This window comes from Melopsittacus undulatus, chromosome 11, assembly GCF_012275295.1.
Source record: "Melopsittacus undulatus isolate bMelUnd1 chromosome 11, bMelUnd1.mat.Z, whole genome shotgun sequence".
Lineage (NCBI taxonomy): Eukaryota > Metazoa > Chordata > Aves > Psittaciformes > Psittaculidae > Melopsittacus > Melopsittacus undulatus.
In genome coordinates this window covers 2423332-2447178 of record NC_047537.1, presented here as the reverse complement: position 1 = coordinate 2447178, position 23847 = coordinate 2423332, and the positions used below count along the sequence as shown (strand labels likewise).

Below are 23847 nucleotides of genomic sequence, written 5' to 3'. Positions count from 1 at the left end.
AGCTAAAAACTCTCTCTGCAAAGTTGAGACACTTTTCCTGTCTTATACACAGCAATGCAGTACTTCCCAACAGGTGTATGAATTCTACATAAAAATAGATCAATAACTCAACTGCTATAGAAAATCTTCAGAAAGCAGCTGTACCAATTCCCTTCAAAGGGAAGAAAATCAAAAAGTGGATTTTAGTCCCTTAAAGTCCTGCTGATCTTTTAAAACAGATGGCAAAGGCAAAGAGAACATCTTTTCATTATACACTGGTTTTAAGCTGTTTTAAAGAAAACTGGGATGTGGGAGTCCAACAACAGGAGGAAAATGAAGCCTATTTTCTGGTCTAGTGCAAAGGATATTAAGGAAATTATTTTATTTCCAAATGCTTTGCTTTGATCTGTTAGGTTGCAAGATTTCAGACACGCCATGAAGGTATTAGAAAAGGTGAATTAAATGGTACCCTTTGGTACTTTTCTTTCAGGACATCTGGCTTGCAGAACGAAACTTATCAGTTCAGGATCCAATTAGACGAATGAATCAGGGTCCTAAAGTAGATCAAACGTACCTATGTATTCCTGGGGGATAACCCAAATGCTGCCAACATCATTGACCATCTTTGAAGGCATGACTATTATACATCCAATGAGGTATCTCAAAGATTTGGCTTAATTTTGTTCCTCTCCCACCTCTCCATTTAAACGAATGGATGTAAAAGCATAACTATGTCTCATACAGGTGCAAGCAACCACAAACAGTTAACAGCTGATACAAAAAGCTGCTTTGGTACATTTTTTTGCAGGAGTTCACCCCATGAGTGCAACTGCTGGGCAGCTACATACCCTTCTAGAAATATCTTCAATGAAGTTGGCAAGCACAGGTAACAGGATATGAATATAACCAATGTGCTGTGAAACACCGCTTCTAGAACATACTTCTATGATTCACAGATTTGAACACTAAAGAGCAGTAGACGTAATAAACTTGAAAGTCATAAACCAAACTTCATTAAGAACAACATTCACCCACTGGCATCAACATTCACTAGGAGGATTTTTCCAACAGCAAGGTTCCAAGAGGCCGTGGGAAACCTGAAATCCTCTGAAGCAGATAAGCTGAAACATTTTAAAGCCTGTCAACTCCTGCACTGTAGGATTTCTGAAAGTCATTTTCCTTTGAGATTTCAGAAATGCACTTATCTTGGTACAGAACAAGAATGGCAAAACATGAGCACTTGAACTCTTCCTCTCCCCAGGCAGACAGGCTAAATGTGCTCTACCCTACCATGTGCACTGAAAATGCCAGATATGTCTGTCTCTGCATGTTCTGTTAAAAAAAGGATATCCTAACACAATCTCCCAAACTTAAGTATACAAAGAAGGGAATGGGACAGCAAACCTACTAATAAAACATCTTATAACCCAAAGTTTCCTCCGGAGAGCTCTACTGATCTGGGAAACAACCCAGGATGATGAGTTCACATGGGCAGATTTCAACAAGCCAAATGGAAACCACAATAACATTTTCAGAGTTGCCTAAGGTTATCTGAGAACCTGATTCCACTGAGAGCCACACAGACTCAGGCTTTCAAGTTTATGAGGCACTTTGCAAAAGCCTGTCTGCTGTGAAATCTTATTCATAAGAATACCAGTGGAAGGAAACCAGAAAACAGCATCCGTGTTATTATCTCTGCAACAATTCAAAGATTTGACTTAGCCCCTGCTAGACTTCCTTTTAATATACATAGAGAAGGAAGCAACTACTCAAGTACAGGCTCAGAACCACTCCTCTGCCTCAAGTTAATTTGAATGCTTTTCAGAGTAACTAGTATTTCAGTCACCAGTCCTGTTTCCCATGGACATCAGTCTGCAATGAGGACATGGAGGAAAGAATCCTATCCCACCCAAATAAAAGACACTCTGCATATCTCCTCTCCAATGAAGCCTCCAATGAGGAATCAGCCCCAACACTCTGTCTCCACTAGGCAGAGTAAAGATGTGTCTTACATTGTCTAAATCTTTTCGCAGCGCAATCTTGCTGGTCACCAGCTCATGGGCAAGATCATCATTTTCTTGCTCAAGCCTCATGTTTGCTTCTTGTAGGCGCCGGTTCTCACGCTGTGGGAAACACACAAACAATTATCAGGAACAAGATCTTCCCAGGTCTTTGTCTTCAAACACAATTCTTCCTGTGCCTAAGCACAAACACCCACCTTGCATCTGAAGTATGCAAGGACAAAACTAGCCAGACATATTGTAAGTGTAATATTAAAGAACTTTAAAGCATTAATCCTGAGAAGAAACCATGTATAAATAACCCTGCTCAGCTACCTCCTGTTGAGCTCCAGAAATGTTTTTGAAGAGGTATCATTCTGCCATATATACCTTGCCAGAAGGTTCCTACAAATACTGACTTTTCTTGGCTCAAAACAGAATTTGTGTGCTGGAAACAGGTGAGAGAGGAGGATCCAGGCAAACCCACTCTATTTTCTGCCTCCTGTTACAACTCCCAGCAGTTTACATACAAGTTTTCAGCTTAAAATATATAAATGTATATATGTGTGTGTTACTTTGTTCCATATATGCATAATTTGACCTATAGGACTTATTCCTGTGTTTATTTTATAAATAAAATATTTATTAATTTATATACTTACTGTAACATCATTTGAAATAAAGGGAGGAATGAAGGCAGCATTATCATCAATAGAAGGCAGAGTCATAATCACTTAGGCATTTTCCTTCTGTTCATGGCTTTTGGTGCAATCATCATGCTACCCAAGCGCTAGAAATGGGCTCAAAGGAATTCAAGTAGGAAAATTCCTGCAGGCACTGTGTGTTAAATCAGACTGGAGTAAGTCTTACCTCAAATCTTTCTATAGGATCCTCCTGTTGAGCTTGCTGCTCTCTCATGGTATGATATTCCTTCTCATATTTCTTCAGTTTCTTCTGGCTAATCTAAATTAAAGCAGCCCATTAGTTCCTACCCAGAACACCAATAAAAGAACACAATTCACAAAGGGTTATGGGACAAGCTTTAGGCAACTCTTGCCTTCTACAAAACACAGTCAATATCCACACTCAGTTTTCAGTATCTGACCCTTGAGAAGGTAAAAAATTCTATTCCACTCAATATCATGCCAGAAGCATTCCTTCCTCTGATCCGTTTGTGGAACACAGACAAGGCTTTGAAAGGCACCCACAGGAGCATCCTACTTGAGTTTTCCTTGGTGCTGCACAGGTATATTTGATGCTCCAAATACCACAGTGGCTTCACAGGGCAGATCACCCTGAAACCCACAAGATGTGTTTGAATTCTGAACTAGCACAATGCTGACGTTACCTCAGCTGCTTTCTCAGCTGTAACATTTATCACCATGCACAAGGCTTTGGTTTACTTTACATGAGACTGCAAACGCTGAAAGGGCAAGGGCAGGCTCAGCTGACATTTCTGCTAGTGTCACTCAAGCTCAGCAGGGAGCAGTCCAGTCCCAGAGCTGCCAAGGTGTCTCAGCAAGCAGCAGCAACTCAGAGGCACATATCCTCTGTCACCTGCTGCTCTGGGAAGTCAGAGGCTGGAATCCAGTCCTTGGCTCTGACAGACAACACTGGGAAAGTGCCTCCCTCAGGGTCCCAGTTTTCCCTTCTGTGAGAAGGGAGAGAATGGTGGTGTTGAATTTGGCATTTTGTATGCACTGTTCAAGTCCTACAGGGACAGAGAACCGGTATCAGATCCTGACCAGCACCTTTCCTGATGTCACCTGCCAACTGTGCCATATGCTATGATGGTTTGGCGGCACAGACCATGCCAAGACTACTGTCGGCATTTCACGTGCAAGCTACCATGCATCTAAATTAAATCTCTAGTATTAAAAACTGCTCCTGGACCTTTATTATTATTTCAGTAAATCAAACCAATGACAAAGCTGTGGCTACGTTCTCCTCTTTAAAAAGGCTCCAAGAAACACATTAAACAAATTCTACATGCATAAATGACAGGCAGAATGAAAAGCATGCTTAGTTTCTCTTATCTTTGGTTTTATCATCAACAACCTTACTTGAAATTAAGGGTACAAAACTGGTAGCCAGGCTCCCTCTAGCGAGGGCTGCACAGAAACATTTCACTCTCCTTCAGCTGACATTTATCTGGAGTCACTCCAGCCACATCACAACTGCAGAAGTTACTCTTACTCAGCACTCCAGTATTATTTACTTACAATGAAGCCAGTAACTCGAGTAGGTTGTTTCACTGCTCTGCCCCTGCTCAAACACTGCCCAAATTATTGGGTACAATACACCAAATCTCAAGCTATGTAAAGGTTAGATCTTGAGAAGTGAGGCATCCAGCCACCTGAGAGGAAAGGCAGGCACAGCACTGTATTTTCATCTTATACCTTCCCAAGTGCATGAAACCAGTTTTGCCTTTGGATACCAACAATGAGGTGATCCTGAGAAGATTTGCTATTGTCACTCATTCTGGCCACTGGAGCCCTAGAGGGAACCATGTCCGGGGGGATTCATCAAGGCCCTTTGGTTTGCATGGCATCAGAAAGCACAAATGAACACTCAAGTCCCACCACAGTTTTTCATGGCACAGGAAGTAGCAGCAACTCTGTTAACATTGACAGCAACGTTCAGGAGTGACTTTAAGTCTCAAGCTGATCATTTACTGACCTCCTTTCCAGCAGAATGCTGTTGTAATCACAATGCCTTAGCCACACTAGTTCTGCCTTCCTATAAATGATTTATTTTGACATCAGGCCCTTTTCTGCTCGAAAACACTTCCAGATACAGAGCAGGAGATTTCTACTGACAGCAAAGGACTTGTATTTTAGGTCAAAGAAAGCAATTACATACAGCACTCACATCAGGGCAACATAAATGGAGGTGCATCTGTGCAGAGCCCAGTAGTGCAGTCTTGACTTTCCCCATAACCTCCCATTTAACCCCAAAAGCCCCACACAGCACTCAAGGAAGCAGTGGACAACCTTGCTGTGGACTGCTCAGAGAAGACTGTTTGCTTTAGCTACTTCACACAGCATTGGGAACGCAGGGATTTGGGCAGAGTGGGAAGAGGAACAAGGTGCTCTTTGGAAATGTGAAAGGCAAATACACCCATTACATATAATCCTAACCAGATGCATGTGAAACATCTGATCTGTGGCTAATGGTAAATGATTGGAGAGCTAAAATAGCTTTTTCTTGATTATTCCATCATTTCTACACTAGTTTCATATAAGATATACTTGCACTCTAGGTAGAACACTGTTATGTGTACTGGTACTACACCAGGAGCACCAGATGCTGTGAAGCAATACTAGGGAAGTTGTGTACTTACGTACTGATGCTACAAAGAATTCTTCTAAGTGAATCTTAAGGAAAAAGGATACTTTGAACCATCTCAGTGTATTTGTCTAAAATTTGTCTACATGAAACTATGAAGAAAGATTACAGCTTCCTTAAAATACACTAAATAAGTTATCAGTGTTCCATTTTAGAACACAAATAATTACATCCATAAAGAGGAATCAATAACCTCCTCACTGTAACTTTTCTTGGAAATGTCAGTTTAAAGGCTTATTCCCAAGTGCCCACATAAAGCTTTAGTTACTATATCTACTAATTAGAAAAGCAATTGACTTGCAGTCATGAGGTAATGCAGTATTTGCTATATATAACTGGAGTCTTAATGGCAGAGGATAAAAATGTTATTACATAGATATATATTTAAGAAATAGGGCTTAGTGGGTAACTGAAACCTACAATAACCCACAGTCAAGCACAACCCCCTGCACAGTTTATCTCAGTAGTTCAGACATACAGGAGAGCTCAAAAGAATTTATTCAAAGAGCTCTGTAAGAAAACAGGAATTACTGAGATTAATTCATTTCTGAGTCAGCATCTCTCCAGTACACAGCAAACTCCAGTTCTATGATTCCACTCTGTTCAAAAGAAGGCTTCTGTGAGAGCCAGAGAGCACATTTTACTGTGATGCATGGTTTCTGTTATAGAAATCATGTCTTAATTATCATCAGGACTTCCTAACATTGACTGTATGAACAGTTAATCAGTGATATGCAGGAGAGGTCACAGAGCTGGGACAACCCCACTAAAAGGCAGTCTAGATGAGCTTGTGAGCCTCAAAGCTCCCTCAGAGCAAGCAGAAGGTACTTCCAAAGGTTCACGTTCAGAACTACCTGCACATCAACCACTGTAGAGTACTTCAGAGCTCTGTTTCCAACCAGAACTTAACACTTGTTCCCAGTATCCAAGTGAAAAGGCAAGAAGGAAGCAAATACTGCATGGGCTGCTCATGAAAAACAATGCTTTTTTGCATTACTAAAGGCTTCAGCTAACTGTGGCAGGCCTAGACAACATACAGCTTAGTCAGCACTTTGTTTAATTTCAGGTAAAGTAGACCCTCTTTAAACTAGAAAGATCATAACACATTAACCTGTTGTTTTCAGCTACCTAGAGTACAAGTGAAGTAGTCTTGAACAGGGAATTAACTTAAAATGCTGTTTAAAAAAGCAGCATCTATCCCCCAGTGACAACTCAAAACTCACACAGGGAATACAGAAACCTCAAGGTCATTTCCCTTGCTTGACTTGTAAGAAATTTTACATGCCATATCCTATTCCTTCATACCCCTGGAAGATCTGTATGTCCATCAGTGCATTTTTAAAGAGCTCCCTATTGCAGTACATAAACATCACATGCACCCAAAATTAAAACCAGCCTGAAAGATCACATTCTGTTTCTCCATTATTGACTCTGTTTTAAATGAAACCTCCCCACTACCTCCTGATGAAAGATACTACCCTGTTTACAGCTACTATAGGAGAAAGATTTCATTAAAGATCTGCAGAGTTGTCTGCAGTTGTTTTATATTAGTACCATCAGTCATTTAAGGTTGTTTTTTTCAGTAGCCTGATTTTAGTGGCACTGACTATTGCTTTCTGAGAGCCACTCTGGTTTCGAGTTCTCTAGGTGGACCCATAGCATGCTGAGACTCTTGGGGCTTTACTGTGTTGTATCTGCAATGTATTTGCATCTGGACAAGCAAGTTGCATATGGAGGTAGACACGGTACCCATTAAAAACACGTTTGCAGTTGCCATCACCACATCTTTACCTTCATATTACATGCTAATTCCATCAGCTTCTTTGCATTCTCTTCTGAACGATATCTCTTGGGCAGCTGCACACGAAAGAATTTTAAAGCCCCTTCAAAGTCAGTCAGTAACAAATCATCCTTGGTAGTCTGGGGACAAGGAGAGAAGCAACAGTCACTGCCAAGCAGGTTTTGTAGTTACTGAATTCCCAGAGACAATGATGCAACAACAGCTTTGTAAAGCTCCAGGAATAACTGCTTTTTAACCTTCTGCAAACAGGTTGCTTCTGTTTCTGCAACCCCAGCCCCAAAGCACTGTGCTGCACAGGCCATGCCAGACACCAGCACCTGGCATGCAGGAAGCTGTTAGCTTTAAAAATAAAGCCACAGTATTTCTGTAACAGGCATCTGAATTTTTTATATGGTGCATGACAATGCATAACACAATAACACCGTATACTCACTTTTAATAATCCCAGTGCAACGTTAAAGATAACACTTATTCCCTGGAGAGAAAGATAATAACAAAACAAATTAATTTCTCAGTATTTGGAAGCCTGGATATTAATTTATTTGGTGGAGTTTGTTTGTCTAGTTTCTGTGATAAGGAGAACCAGGATACAAGTGAAACTAAGTGCTATATATTAAATCAAAGGCTTAGAGAATGACTTTGCAAACAATGAGGATAGTATCTTTACTTAAATATGAGTGGAAAAACAATGTTTTATCATAGGTTTTACAATCCCCTTAGTAGTCTGAAACTCTGAAATGCTGAAGGCACTATTGTGTATTTTGTCACTACTTATTAGAAGTGGTTTATTTGTAAAGTCCAACTGAATACAGTTTGCATAGTCAGTAGCACACACCTTCTTAAGGGGTACCTTTCATAAACAAGGCAAGTTGCTCATCTTGTTTCAAGATTCTTTTCTCACTATTCTTTCACCATTACTTTACAATGATAAAAAGAAAATCCTTAACACTTCACTATGAACACATTTACTATTTATGAATTGAAAATGTGTTTCTAAACAAACAGAACTGATTTTCTTGATACCATCTGTTGCTTTCTCTTACATTGGCACATGGACAAAGAAAGCAGCAGACAGACACAGAAAGGGTAAAACCATTGACCAGGAGGTTTATGAATGCTGAAACCCTTCAGAACAGGAAACGCAGACAAACTGCACTTCACAGGAACAACTGCAGACCCAGTGAAGAATGGATGCATAATCAGCAAGTAAAAAAGCAAATCATTCAATAGCTGAAGGATGCTTCAGTACAAAATGCGATTTGTTCACTTATTTTAATAAGCTCTCACTCAAATCACTTACCAGCATACTACCAAATACAGTGTTCTAAACATGATTACATACAAAATCCCAGTGTAAAGAGTTTTGCTCTCTGAATAGATGCTGTTAAATATAAAGAGATTTCAAGTTTCCAGAGGAAAGAGCTCCAAGCTTGTTAAATTACCAGCATGATAGTTAGCTGGGCAACTTCATACACAAAGGCCTCCATGCAATAATATTGTAAATTAATAAGTTATTGTGTATAATACAATTTAACAACAGAGGAATCCACATATTTGTAAATTAACTCTCATCCCATGAGCACTCTACAGAATCTCACAGATTCAACAGTGCTCTAAGAAACAGGAGATTATAATCTTTCACATAGACATTGACGCCTAATTTGTATGTTTAAAATGCCAAGAACTCTTTTTCATTGCAGAAACCTAACACTTCTGCATAAAAATAATTATCACATGCCTAGCTCTGAAAGAACAGATAGTAACAAGGACATGAATCAAGATAGTGAGAAACTGTCAGAAGTTGATAGCAGTACAAGTCCCCAATTATAACACATACCTCACATAAGAGTAAGTCAATAATATGGAAGACCATGTAGAGAGGGAATTTTGCAGTGAAGAGGGTAAGGAACCACTGGGAAGCATACATGTGTGCTTCAAGGCTAATGTCCAGAAAGTGGTTATACAGATCAGGAATGTATTCCTAATAATAAAAAACACAACAGTGGAAGTTAATTCCTACTATCTTGGAACTGTAGCTTAAATAAGAAGTAACAGGAGTCAGTTGGGTAGAGTGACAATCAGTGCAACAAGGCAGGCTTCTGAATCCACCCATGCCCTTGTAAGCATGGCAAAGGCTTGTCCCAGTGTGGATGCCCAGAAGGATGCTAGATGATGCTCACAATGAGTCCAGTCACTAGACTGGTCTTGAGTCAACATTCTTTAGTCTTAAAAAAACCTCCAATATGGATAATGGATAATCACTCTTCATCCTTACTGAGAGGTCACAATCACTATCCACATGTAAGATAAATAGCTAGTTTTGAGTCGCAGGCCATGATCCATTCACTTCATGCACATGTGAATACCTACCTGCATGAGGCGCTCCAGCTGATAGAACTTGCAGTGCAAGTCTTCAAAGTTTTGTTTGAAAAGTTCCCTGAGTCCATAATCAAACATGATTTTGACCAGAACACTGAAAGCTTGCTCCTCAGGCATCTGAGAGAGAGGAAAGTGAACTTACCACAAAGCATTTCAGTCTTTCATATTGGTTCCATTTGCCCTTCACTCCCTTCTCCTCTTACAGAGAGGCTAAATTGTCACTGCTCCTTCAATCTGGCCCTATCCAGTTTAAGAGTAAACAAGAATATTAACACACAAAATGAGGCCCAGTGTGGCAAATGGCACTTCATTCTTATTCTGTGGAATAAACCACCTCAATCACTCAACTAAAAAGTCATCTTTCAGAAATCAAGACCAAAGCAGTTTCTTGTGTTCCAGATCACGGCACAATCAGAATCTTACAGATTTTGAACAGCCTAACCCTTTGTCACCCAAGTACCAAAGACAAAAGCAGTATTACTAGAGGATGTTAGCAGGATCTATCTCTTATTCTCACTGATATATTTACCTTTTTAAATTACATTATTACATTTGATGTTAATTCATTAAATGGCATGAATTAGAGAGACCAGTAACTGCTAACAGAAGTTCTACACATCACAACTCAGCATTGGTTTGGGCAAGTTCAATATCCATGTCCTGCCAAAAACTGCAGAAACACTCATCAAAGCCCATCAATGTTTAGACTCTTTCCCCTGACATCAAAATTTCAGGTTGATCACTTGTTCCTGTAGAGAACAGAGTATCCATCTCAAGTATTCTGTTATTAATCTGCAGATGCAGTTTCTTAAAGCCGAAAACTTTGCTGAGACATTCCCCAAACTGGTAGTGAAGGACTTTTTAGCATTTATCTTCCCCAGCAGCCACACTCCCAGGGCTGACTTCAAAGAGAATCAAATGAAAAGAACCTTACTTGAAATCTAGCCTTTTTAAATCCATGCATTATTCACAGAAGCAACAGCTATTGTTAAAGAGCTCTAGAATAAAGCTGGTTTATTCCAGACAGTCTCTCTATGCAAAGGATAATAAAAAATGGACCTATGACAATGAAAAACCTACAAGAAATCACGTGTGTCAGTAAAAGTGACCAGTCCTCCTATCAGAAAGCATCATCCTTCCTGATGTGATTCAGTGGAGTACTAAAGAATTAACTGCTCATCAAGTAAATCTTTCAGATTACAGCTACAAGGAACTAAAAGGTTGTCATCATTTATGATCTGGCTTTTGTTTCGAAAGAACAGAGTTTACAATCTCTTCTATATCCTTCACTGACTTCACATTATGGAGCATCCTTCACTGAAGACCAGACTTCCTGACTACAGACAAGTCTTCAGACAAGTTCCCTACAGTAGCAACAATCACCAAAAAGCAGCTGGGAAAAAGAAACCTCAGAACATTACTGGCCTTAGAAACTCTGCTCGATTTCAACTCCCATGTTTGAATGGAAACCCTGACAAACAGCAGAGGTTAACTCTGACACAGAGTGGTCTATAAATAATTTGTTCAGATTTCTAATCCTCTCCTCTTTCCCAAGTGTGAATGAGTCTAAAAGTTTTGCTTCCAATATAGAGTAACCATAAACCTCTCTTGCTTCCAACACGCAGCAATCTAAGGATGTTACTCTGATGAGATCACTGCTACCAACAACAATTAGTTTTTAAAAAGAAGAAATTGGTATCTTTTTAAAACTTCAGCTATTATTGGATCCTTCACTGACCCCTCAAGCCAAGAGCCACAGAAGCTCAGACAAGAAGAAAACAGCCCAGATACACATTGCTCAAAGCTCTGAGACCTGCTAAACTGACTGCAGAGTTTCAAATGGAAGGGGTCCTGAATCAGGAACACAGTGACATGAACACTGACTGCAGACAGGAGCCACTGGGAATATCACAGGAAGTTTTAAGCAATGTACTCTTCTCAGTCTAAAATCACATTGACCAACATACAAATGGATACGTGACCTGCAACCCTCGTAGGTCAGGAGTTACCAACATTTGTTCTAGGCAAGTGAAGCAATATTTATTCTTAAGCTTAAACCAAACATGGGGAAAATCCCCACCACTTACGTGTAAAAGCAGCACAGCAGCAAGAAATGACTGGCCTTGACAGTAGCCAATCTCTTCATCATAGACAGAGTAGGCCTAAAAGAGGAAACAAGAATCAGACATACTGTCTGCATGGAGCTACAAGCGCAAAGAAAACAAACCACTGCATTGAACATTTCCACAGGGTGCATCATTTGCCATTCTAATGAAAAGAAAACGTGTATGAAAATCAAACTGTGGTATACCATAGCATTATAGAACATGATATTTATACTGCCGCAATACAGTAGCAGTTGCTGGTTACAGTGATGCACCAAGAAGGCTGCAGTGTATTAAACCATCTATGTGAGTGCTTTTACCTCTGAACAGGTGCTACAGGGACATTAGGAAGAGAGAGAAACATTTGGGACATAGAAGAAAGAGTGCTGGAAGCTTACAACGCATCCCTAACTTCACCAGCGTGACTGAGACAATATTGACAAGTAGGGAGCATGCTGTAGCCAAAGGTGAGCAGCTTTCAATCAGCATGGAATTAGCCCTCATCTCCATCATAGCATGTAATTTGCTCTGTGATTCAGGCTTACATGCCTGGAATCCCTTCAAGTACAACACCTTAATGCTCAGGAATCCAGAAGGGCTTACTACTTTAGGTCTCCTATCTGAATGGTACTATAACTCAACACCTACAGTGAAGAACCAGACTGACTTTAGTGCCAGTCTGTCTCCATAGTACAGTTAACAGTACTACATACACACTGTCCTCAGGTAACAGTCACATCTGTTACTGATGTTAAACACAAGTTACCAAAACAAGCCAAGAAGAACTAAACCAATACCTTGCATATTTTGTACAGGGAGTCCTGGCCATCTCCCCCAGTGTCTTTAAAATAGTCATGAGCAGGGAACGTCCGATTGATGTCTCTGGTGATAGCACTGTCTTGTGGAGACTCCTGTCAGGAAAAACCACAGAAGTAAATGAAACCACATCAAAAGAATATAAATTACAATATGCTGGGCCTCAGAGTTAAGAGATTGGTACTTTGCTCTGTGCACTGTTCTAAATTTAACAGAACCCAGGCTATTCAACCAGATATAGGCTGCCTGCAGGCTGGCAGCTCCAGATCTCAATCTTGATAGATCTGATTACTGAAGCACACCTGGGAATGGTCAATGAGTAGCAGGAAAAGCAGACACACACAGAGACAAGTGTTGCAGGACATTGCAATGCAGACAGCAGCCTTCCCTTGGGGACTCCTGAATGCAAATACTGCCTGGCCCCATTTCTTTTCTCTCACATCTGTGGAGAGGAAGAGTCAATTGCAAGCAGCTCCATGGTGCTGTCCAAATTCTGTCCCTTAGGTTCAGCTGGAGAAACCACTCTTCATCTCCTCCACAGAATTAGACAATAGAAAAGTAGCAAACTGAGTATATGAGCCCAAGAAAGACAATACTGTACAGTAAAACATGATATAATGCAGGGACAGTCGCCTGTATGAGCTGAGCATTTCAGTATGAGGAAGGTGGAACTTCCTTCCCTACTTTGCTCTGATGCAATCAGTTTCAGATGCCTTTGACATTTGGAGAGCTGAACAATAACAAGCTGCATACAATTAGGAAAACCAGTAAATGTGAACAATGGACTGAAAAGACCAATTGGAAGAAACACCAAGAAAATGCATCAAGGGCGAGTCCTACACAAAAGGCAGTGAGAACTCCTGGTAGGGATGAAAGGAATTTGACAAAGCAGAACAATTAAATACAGACTTTTAACTGTGTGATTTAAACACCAAGCCATCTCCATGAAATTACTTGCAATACTGGCCTCAAACAGCCCACTGAGGATGGTGGCTTAGAAGGAATCCTAGTCCTACCCTGGAGAGGTATCCAGAAAAATGGTTCCCAGAACATAGAGGGAAGAGATTTGTGTCAAGCACAGAACAAGAAACCATAAGCATTTGTGAATAACATCCAGCTTAAACCTAATCTGCCCTCTACAATAGACTCACATTCCTAATGGGATAATCAGTAGATGCCATTCCCACACCAAGGTCTTCTTCGGTCTCTGTCAGTATTGGACAAATGACCAAGTGAGATGTTCTTGATCCATCTCATTCAGTTCAGAGTGAAACTATGTTGAGCTTAGTCACTGAAGTCAGAGCTCAGAGCACTGCAAGGAAGGATATCCACTGAAAACAGAAAACTCTCCCACCTCAGGAGCAAAATGAAGCAATTTGCTTATTTTGGAAGCCAAAGGAAACAGCTCATACCCATCACATGGCCTCCTTTAGCACAAAGCCCAATAGTACGTAGTATGTATTTTTAAAGCTCACACCTAACAGTGACACAAGTGAAAAACCTACTAAGTGGGCACACAGAAAATAGCTGTCAAAGAGTTGACGCAGATCCCAAACCCTTCACTTTACAAGGAACATTTATGCAAATTGGAAAATTAAGCAGCTTTTTCCATGTGATGGAAATGGGTTGCTGAAACAGGCTGTAAATCTCCATCATCAGACGTGTCCAAGACTCAACTCAAGAGGGCTCTGAGCAACCTCATCTGGTAAAACCTGCTTTGATCAGGTTGGACTAGATGAGCTCCAGAAGTCCCTTCCAAACCCAAGTTATTCTGTGACTAGTGTACAACAGAAACCACCCCAAGCTGTCTTTAAAACACTTAATTCACCCAGCATGTGATAGGCGACTTCAGTGGGTCTCTTGGATCTGAAATTGTGCTCACCATGTCAAATGAAAATAACCTGAACTGACCTCTGCCATTTCAGAACTATTCCTACAATTTTATGCCATATTTTGTGCTTCCTGACTAATCAGATTCCAGATTTTGCATGGATGTTTCACCGAGCCTTGTACCATTTGGGGCAGTCAGGACCCAGCTATTTTCGAGCCCTCTGTTTGTAGGTATTTATGTTTGCCTATGATTGGTTCCTCTTCCCACTGTTTCAAAGATGACTTTCCTGAGTAGCTAAGGAGAGCAAGAGCTTGGCAGTGGGAATCATCTGAGAAGATGCCATGGTAGTTATCGAGCACCATCACTAGTGAAAGGGTCAGAAGTTCCCTTGTGAGGTGGCTTCCCTGGCAGGGATGGAACACACAAAAAGGCCTTCTTCACATGTGAGATCACCATGCACCAGTGTCCAGGTTAACGCTGCAAACATGCAAGATGCTCTGTAGAAGCACAACCAAAGAGATTGTTTTTAAGCAAAGGTTCACTATATCCAAATAGCCCATGTTTCTGTTAGACAAATAGAAAAAAGGTTGGAAGTAAAACAGCACAGAAGTACATGATATAATCAGTGTGAGGATAATTAAATGCAGCTTTTAGCTGCTCTTTTTCTTCACAGAATGATATTGCAAACAACAAGAACAGCATTACCACAGTGTGCTTCATTTTCTCTTCTGATTTTAATCCAAGGTTAATGCTCCTCTCTGTGGCTTAATACAGACATTTCATTAGGAAAGCATTACACTGTTGCTAGAATCAAGTTACAGGGCTGTTTTGGAAATTACATCAAAAGTACTGTTAGCATTTCAATTTGATAATAATTAACATGCCAAAGAGGTCCATCTCATTACAAGGAAATCAGAAACAAAATCCAATGCTAAATAAATTCCATCTAAATGGAAGCCTTTCAAGTCAGCAAAGACAAGTACAAGAATGTCAGCTGGTTTTGCAAGTAGAGAAAGACAATGTTCAGAACTCTGAGAACTTTAAAGCATGTGAATACAGTCTCAAGGATAACTTTTAGTTTCTTTAAGGTTCACAAAGCTGAATTAAAGCACTCAGCTTTGCAGGAGCAGAGTTACTGTTCACTGCAAATAGCAATTTGTGGTACCAAACAAGTGGGTTTATCTCTGAGTGTTACCTGTGTTCTGCTGCAGTGGCAAAACAAGCTTAAATCCACTTGTCTTTTAATCCATTTAGTTAATAGCAGAGACCAAGGCATCTGACTGGAAACTCTTAGGAGATGCTTCTCAAACAAATCACTCACTATGACTAAAGAGAACTAATTAGTGGCCTCTCTCTGGCTTTGCGTGACTTGTTCAGCACTTGACTCCTGTGTTCCAGTACAATTCCTCAAGTAATCTGTAGCACTGGTTCCTGCAGCTGAAGCACAGCTTGGAGAGAGAAAAATTAACGGAAATGATAAGGTTTAAAATATGTTTTTCAACCCGTGGCTTTGAAATCTCCCCATTAGTACAAACTGCTGCAATCCAAGCATTGTGTAACCTTTTCTTTACTCCTATTTTTATACCTTGCTGTGAGAATTGGCTCAATGGGCAATTTCTCATGCTTTCAGGGGACTGGGAAATGAAGGAAACCCTTCTGAACCCACACCCTTCACAAACTGGGACAGAAAAATAGAAAGCTAAGAATGACAGGAAGAAAAAGAAAGTAATAAAGAAAACAGCATGGAAAACAGCCATGAGAACTGAGGCAAGTGTAGCATAGATTACAATTCTCTCGACAGTTTGCAGCTCTGAAAGAAGGTAGGAAAATGTGGATGCTCAGCCTAATAACATACCCTTCCTCCCCCTCTTTTATGCACTTTAAAACACTAGGGGAGTTATACTGGAAACCTTCCTTTGCAATTGATTTAGAAAGGAGCTACGTGAGTAATTATGGAAACCAGGACGCAGTGCAGCAGATAAAAGCTCATCTGCTGTACCAGCTTGCATGTAAAAGCATACTGGTTCCCACCTCCTGAACTGGACACAGTTAGAAGATGTTTTCCTTGTGTTTTCATGATCTTCCCAGGGTCTGCAAACCATACCATGCAGTTAGAAACCTGATCAATGTGATCAGATGGAGAATGTGTAACTCTGGAAGCTTCTTCTGTAGCTGAAGCCACAATTAAAAGACATGGAAGAGCTGAAGCTCCTGAAGCTCTTCATGGGGCTGATCTGCTTGTAGTTTTCAGCAGCTCAAGTTTATTCCTCCTAATCCCCTCCATAAACCCAAGAGGATGAAGAAGCAGCAGCAAAGAATTGCTGAAGGGACAAGATCTGTGATGAAAAATCCACTGGGATAAGAAATCTCCAGAGAAGCAGAGGAAGGTGTCTGCTGGAAACGGTTTGACACCCAAAGCCCAACTCCTGTCGCACCAGGTGACTGCAGAAATCCAGTGGGGGACAAAACCTAGACACAGGCTGACCTCAAAATCAACATAAACATGGGAGAACATTGAGGTCCAAAGCTCAGATTTCCCCCTACCCTAACCCCAGAGTGATTCAGATGACTCGAAATATGGAGATTTGCTCACAGGGGTGACTTTCCCAACACCTCCACCACAACCTGAACTGCTGGATTCCCACTCCTGACATGATGGGATCAATCTTCACCCTGCAATTATGTTTTAGGAAGGTCGGAGCAGCACGTGGCATGCTGTTGCAAGGTGTAGACAAGCGAGTCAAGAGAGCATCAAGCCAGCTGACAGCTTCAGCAATTGCAATCATAGAATCATAGAACAGTTAGGGATGGAAACAGAAGAAACCCCAAACTCTCTAAACCATTCATGGGCAGCACCAAGGGTAACACTGCACGATGGGAATGAGTTATTTTAGCAGATCTGTACATTACAAGCAGGTCTGAAAATATTATAAAGGTCTTTTGGCAGCTATTTTCAGTGTCAGCAGGATACTGTGTCACCAGGTCTGTTCTGCAGGTTGGTGGCATTCCCAAGATGACTTAATATTGAGACCGACTTTCACACAGAGTGCATTTCCTGCATTTGTCTCCAACCAAACCACTGTGAGAAGGTGTTGCTAAGAAGAATTACACCTGTTAGTGAGTCCTTAAGGAAACAGCACAAAACCCGCTTTCCAAGCAAGGCAGCTGTAAACCCCTCACAAGAAATGCTGCCCACAGAACGTGTTACCTGGGGTTAGCACTTACCATGCACAAATGGGTAGGATTTGTGGAAAAAACCTGAATAATTCAGACCAATTTGGAACAGTTAGCTGCAATTTGATACAATAGTGCATTGATACAGCATACTTTCAGTCCAAATATGGCAATATAGTGCAATTCTAAAAATAAAAGTGAATCCCTTGTGATATCCAGCCCTTTCGCTGTGTTCGTTTCCTTTTAGGGCTCAAGTTTCCCACAGGAAAATTATAGAGAGGAGTTTGCCTACAGTGCCCTACATCATGTATGGATGAAGCATAAACACGGAACGCACACTGGAAGGTTTTCCTGCTCTGGGCAATTATGCACAAGCCAGGCTATTTAGAGCAATCAAGATAAGAGGAGAAACCCCCCCCCATTCCCATAGGAACCCACCTTTATCAGCACAGCTACACAGAAGTCATCCGAGACCAGACGTGAAAACATGTGACGTATCATTTATTTCTTAAATGTATTCATGATCCATTCAGACCGTTCAAATAAAGTGTACAAGTGCATTTCAGAATAAAAAACTACACTCTTCACACAGCTCCGGAGAACACTACATCTCATCAAGAAACGTGAAGCAAGAAACTTCCTATTAAACCACCCATGCATCCTTTGGCTACAATAATATCACTGATCAACAAGTACTGCTATTCAAATTCTGAGTTTCCCTTTAAAGAGAAGGAGCATCCCAAAATATGCTACCCCCTTCCAGAGACCTCTCTTTAAAGAGAGAATAGTAAATAAATTAGCTAGGCTTTTAGGCAAAACAGTAAGGCTACTTAGTACTGTTGATGCATGATCCATACATTTGGAGAACAGGCAATCCTAGGCTATGTGAAATGGGTCAACAGCCCTTGAAAGTTTAGTAGTATCAAGATTACATCAATGCAGAACAAATGGCAGACAAAAAAAATGGAACCAGTGGAACAATCACTGAGGAATGTGCAGTTTCTTTGAGGATGGGAAGTGCTGATGACAGGGTCAGAAAAGTGTTTATAAAATCCGCTAAGAACCACATTGACACCCTTAAAATTACATATTGTACAAAGCCCTAAACTGTGTGACTGTACCACTACTGCCACAGTGAACTGCCTGGGTTAAAATACATGTATATGGGTATTTTACATATATATGTGTGTATATGTATTTTAAATACATATATGTATTTTACATAAAGAGGCATGTATATGTATTTTAAATACCTATACATATTTTACATATATATGCATGTATATGTATTTTAAAGTAAGCAATTTAACACGGCAGTAATGGTACAGCCACTGAGTACACATATATATATAAGTATATACATCTACAGCAATAAGGAACCAAGCCAAGAGACATATGACGCAGCTGGGGTACAGATCATCTCAAAGGGAATAATACATTTCTTTGAGTTTTAACAGCTCATAGCAAAATTACCTCTTGGAAATAATTATGCAAAGATTGAGAATCAGATATTTACATGCTTCCGATTTATCTCGTTCCATTTAATATTGAAAAATATGCAAGTATTATTTTAAATCAGTAACATTTGTCATTTTTGGCTCAACTGTAGTTTTGCTTATTATTAGTCTGAGTCAAAAAAATCAGCTACAGAAATGTCTATTAAAATGATGGGGTAGAAGAACCCCTCTCCCCTGTATTTTAACAGCAATTCTGAGTTGGCACAAAATACATCATATTCTGGAGCCACCATAACCCTTCCTCAGCTGCCCTGCATCCCAACCCCCCCCCCCCCCTTCTCCTGCAGAGTTCAGAACAGGGCAAACCCCAGCAGACATAAGGAACATTGAGGAACACAGCCCGAGCCCCTGATACTCCCCACTGTGTCAGAATTAAACACAGCATTAGAAAGTCTTAGGGGTCGGATTGGCTCTAATTCACCTGTTTGCTTTTCTAATCTGCTTTGGTAGATTTTTTTCCCTAGTTCTTTATAGCAGGGGTTTCACACTCACACCTCTTTCTCATCTTTTAATACGAAACGATTTCCAGCATTAAAAGGTGCATAAAGTTCTTACAAACACACATGCACACATCCTTAGCTGTGATTCTGTCTATTTTTTGCCTTCTCACTAACATTTAGGAATAAACTACCAGTTGTAACACTACTCGTGTAAGGAGCTGGACTCAAAACTCCTTGTAACAACCCTCTGACAAATGTCAAATCACCCCCGAACGCACTGAACTAATCTCACCAGTGGCTTCTGCTGTACCAGGTACCATGAGGGTGTAAGGAGACGGGTGGGACACAAGGAAAAGCGAGCATCCTTTAAAGTAAGATTGCTCCACTGTGTTTCATTCAGCACAGGGACCTAAAAGCACATGCACGCACAGCCTCCCATGCTTGCAGTTTAATTGTAAACAGCATGTGGAAAACCCAAAACAATTAAAAAAGGTACTAAGACAATTCTGAAATCCCTGAAGAAAAGACATACCCACGAGTATTAAGAACAGTAAAAAAGCTCATCATTAGCAATTGCAAACTCGTTTCCATCCTGTTGCATTCATTAGAGGAATACAAAATTGAATCTAGTGTTTACATGCTAGAATTACAATAGAAAGTAGCTTTCAAAGGTTACATATGGAGAGAAATTTATCAGCATAGGACCTTGCAAAACACTGTGCTGTACAGCATTTCTGAAGACAGAAGTCTCTGAAGACAACGTATGCGATTGCAAATCCTTTCAGACAGTTCAAAAGCGTGGCTGGAGGTAATGCTGCTTCCTGTTATCTGAAAGGATTAACTGCACCATTATTTTTAGTAGGTTTTAATAACAATTTCTCCTCAAGAAATCCCTAACCCCTCCAAACCGGAGGTGATCAGAAACACGCAGGTACCTTACAGCCCTCCGGGGTTTTACTTCTTTGTACACTAAACATCAATTCATTTGACAGCATCTACAGAAAATGCCTTTAAAAAATGTCTTTATGAAATACTTTCAATACTCAGTAATGCTAATATTTAAAAATACTTCACAGTGTGGTACTAATGGAACTTCATCAAACGAGCAACTCGAGTTAGCTAAAGCTCAAAGCCTTACATTATATTAAAATAGTCCAAAGATTTCACACACACGCACACGCACAAAATCACTAGCACTATAAATATACCTAAGCCACTTTAGTGCAAAGTCTGGTTTTGCTTCCCCTGACAAATCCCTCTCTATTCCTGCCAGCATATTAAAATGTCATCCTTTACTAATCTAATTATTGATTTTCAAGGATTCATTTACAGTTGAAATCCCAGAAGAACTTTTTTCAATTCACCATAAAAGCAATGACTTGGTTTATTAAGCATCTGATTGCTTGGATCATGTGACTGGTGTTAACATGTAAGAATGACTCACGTATGCACAGCAAGATTTGAGTTCATCTTTACAAGGAGTTACTTCGATTTATTTAACTTCTTAAGGAAACGACTCCGGCAGTGACCACCAGAGAGAAGCCAAAGCTTTGAGTTACAAAACTGCTGTCCTCATCTGACAAAGCCATAAAAAGAAGGAGTCAGAGCAAGAAGATTGGACTCCTTTTTGCCTTCCTGGCAGCCCAGGGGGACCCTCGTGCTGTACCCCAAGAGCTGCCCAAAATTCCAACCACATCCTAATGCAATGTGCATCCAGCTCAGCACTGCTAAAAACTTCTTCAGCAAATAAAGCTGCTGCTTCTCAACAGTCCCACAGTGACCTGGCCTCCTGACTCCCCCCAGAGCAGCACCTGCACCTCCTTCAATCAGCTCCCCCTCAACCTCTTCACCACAAACCAAAGATGAAAGTCAACATCTTTTGTTTCTCTGTTTAAGTACCCACAAATTCACTGGCTAGAGATTCAGTTTTGACAGGATAGGTTGCTGAAGTACATCAGAGGCTGTAAATAAACAACCTGGATCAGGATACAGGAACATTAACTTAGGTTAACGTTTTCATTAACTGCTAAAGCTCAAGAGATGCAAATATGATGCGGGTGAAACCCACCGACACTTCCATTTGCAACCACCACTAAATGTATGTGGCTTGTTTTAAACTCTGCAATGGGAGTACAAACTGAAAGGTGACATAAGTCAATACTGAGTGAAGAACCATGAGAAAGCTGCTGGCAGAGACATAGCACCCCACCTGTCATAGAAACAAAAGCAAATGAGAAGCTGGCTGGACAAACTGCTTCACATCAGATTATTTCCCCATTGCTTCAACACTTCAGATGGCCAACCATGAAACAGACTGGTATTATGCCATTTTACCTGTATGGAAATGGAGGAGATGGATCACCACAAAATATCCAAAGGGAATCCAAAGGGAACCTCCACCAAATGCATTTCAAGCCCACACTATTATGAAGTCTTATGGGTCCCAAAGTAACTAACAGATCTAATACACTGACCTGAGACTACAGCCACGTACAAACGACAGTATTCACAGCATAAAGAATATGAAAGATGAAAAAAGCCTGTGTTACCATGCTCTCTAGAGCTCTAGATTACAACAAAGGCAGGGAAAGAGAGAAAGCAGAAAACAGACTGAAATAAAGATGCCAACTGGACAGGAAGGAGGAAGCGCAGCTTCACCAGGAGAACAAATGGACTCAGCTCAAGTGTTTCTCCACCGTCATCGCCCAGTCTCTCACCTCCTGGAAGCCTCAAAGCATTTGCAGTGTCCATTCTTTAAGTTGCAGAAGGGAAGACAGCGACTCTTCCTGTATTTGAGTATAAAAACCATAGAGGCCTGTAGACCTCTTGGATCTCAGCAGAACATCACTTACGAACATGTGCTTTGCCAACTTGAGATAGTGTTGTAGTGAGGTAAAATCCAAGTCTATCTTGAATGACACTACAGAAAGGACATGTCTTTGTATTCTGCAAAGTCATAAAAGGGAAGAAAAAGGTACCTAAACTAAACAACAAAATAAGAGCCGGGTCAGGCAAATGGTTCAGCAGGTGCTTCAAGTACACAGAACCAAAAATGTGTTGAAATAACAAGAGCTCTCCAAGACCTCTACCTCCTCTTATTTACTGTACTAGATGACTCAAGTAATGGAAGAATTTTAAATGGGCCTTCTGTTTGTTATGTATAAAGGTAGACTCCTCTGCTCAGATATTAGCTCCTAAGAAATAGGTTTTATAAAGCACCAACCTGAATTAGAAGCTCTGTCAACTTCAAACCCTGATGCAGAGCAAGATCAGACTGAAATGTTTCAGACTACCTGACTCATGAAGGTTCAGTACATGTTATCATCACAGCACTTGGTAACACCACAAGGAAAACTCCGCTGATTAAATATTGAGTGTTTTCATCTTGCATCACACACAGGCCTTGGAAGTGTCTTTTCCAGAACAGAAACTAATGAGATTTAGGATTTCTTACAGGTAAAACCTTTGTATGAGCAGGAAAAGAACAACGCCATAGAGATGCAGCATGAGGCTGAGATCTGGAAATCCTCATTCAGGTCTGCTCTAAGACAGACTCTGCACAACATCGTGCCACTGTTGCAATTCTCTGTGCCTCGGTACCTTGGACCACTTTCCTCTTGTCAAGGATCTGTGACAAATATTCACAACTGCTCCTTAGCACACAGAATTCCCACTAGGAGAAACAGATTTCTGAGTGATAAGGAGCTTAAAAACAAGTACAAAACCCCTAAAAACCATAAAAAATACTGCAGAAGCTGGTAACATTTAATAGAACAAACCTAACAGCAAAACACTTGGTTCACACAAAAGATACTGTTAAGTTAAAAAAACCTGTCACTTGGTGATTATAAAATAAAATAGTATTTCACAGATTTTCTCCCAATCTATTTGGAAAATAATAATATAATCATAAACTAAACATCCAGTAAACTTTTTATTGAAAGCAAAAAACCAAGATGAAGCAAATGATCACCTTCTGAGAAGTTGTGCGTATAGAAATCCTTCCCGTGGTACTAAAAACATGCCACTGCATTGCAAATTGAACCTTCTAGCAGCTTAATTGGAAAGTGAGGCAGATAACCCTAATGAAACAATAAAGAAATGATAATCTGAGATAGAACTTCAAAATTAGTTCATTTAAATCATATCCCAACACACAATCCTTATGAAGATGTGATATGATTTCTGTGTTCTCCTCGGTGTGGCATTTCTCTGTGCAATGCTCTTGATACCAATTTCGAAAGCACCAGGCACACTGGGATACAAATATAGCCAAGAAAGGATTAGTTTCATATATACAGGGATGAAAATGATCCAACTGGAAAGTTTGCTGCCTAAAACAATTCATAGCGCAGACTGTGATGAAAAGGACCTACTGTGCCTAATGTTAACTGCATGACAAAGGATGTTAATGGTCTGCTGAGCAAACAAGGTAATGTAGTTCACAATCACCTCTT

At 40.4% G+C, this 23847-nt stretch overlaps 1 protein-coding gene across 2 annotated transcripts in view; it reads right to left on the bottom strand.

The window, feature by feature from the left end:
- Nucleotides 1–23847, bottom strand: part of RABGAP1 (RAB GTPase activating protein 1) — a 67143-nt gene that overhangs the window by 3995 nt on the left and 39301 nt on the right. For both annotated transcript variants that reach the window (XM_034067464.1, XM_005146287.3), the window contains exons 14-21: nucleotides 12410–12523; nucleotides 11595–11669; nucleotides 9499–9624; nucleotides 8966–9109; nucleotides 7562–7603; nucleotides 7119–7247; nucleotides 2850–2942; nucleotides 1992–2102 (exon numbers count right to left, since the gene is read on the bottom strand). In XM_034067464.1, the coding sequence (XP_033923355.1) occupies nucleotides 1992–2102; nucleotides 2850–2942; nucleotides 7119–7247; nucleotides 7562–7603; nucleotides 8966–9109; nucleotides 9499–9624; nucleotides 11595–11669; nucleotides 12410–12523 (834 nt within the window). The remainder of the gene's footprint in view (nucleotides 1–1991; nucleotides 2103–2849; nucleotides 2943–7118; nucleotides 7248–7561; nucleotides 7604–8965; nucleotides 9110–9498; nucleotides 9625–11594; nucleotides 11670–12409; nucleotides 12524–23847) is intronic.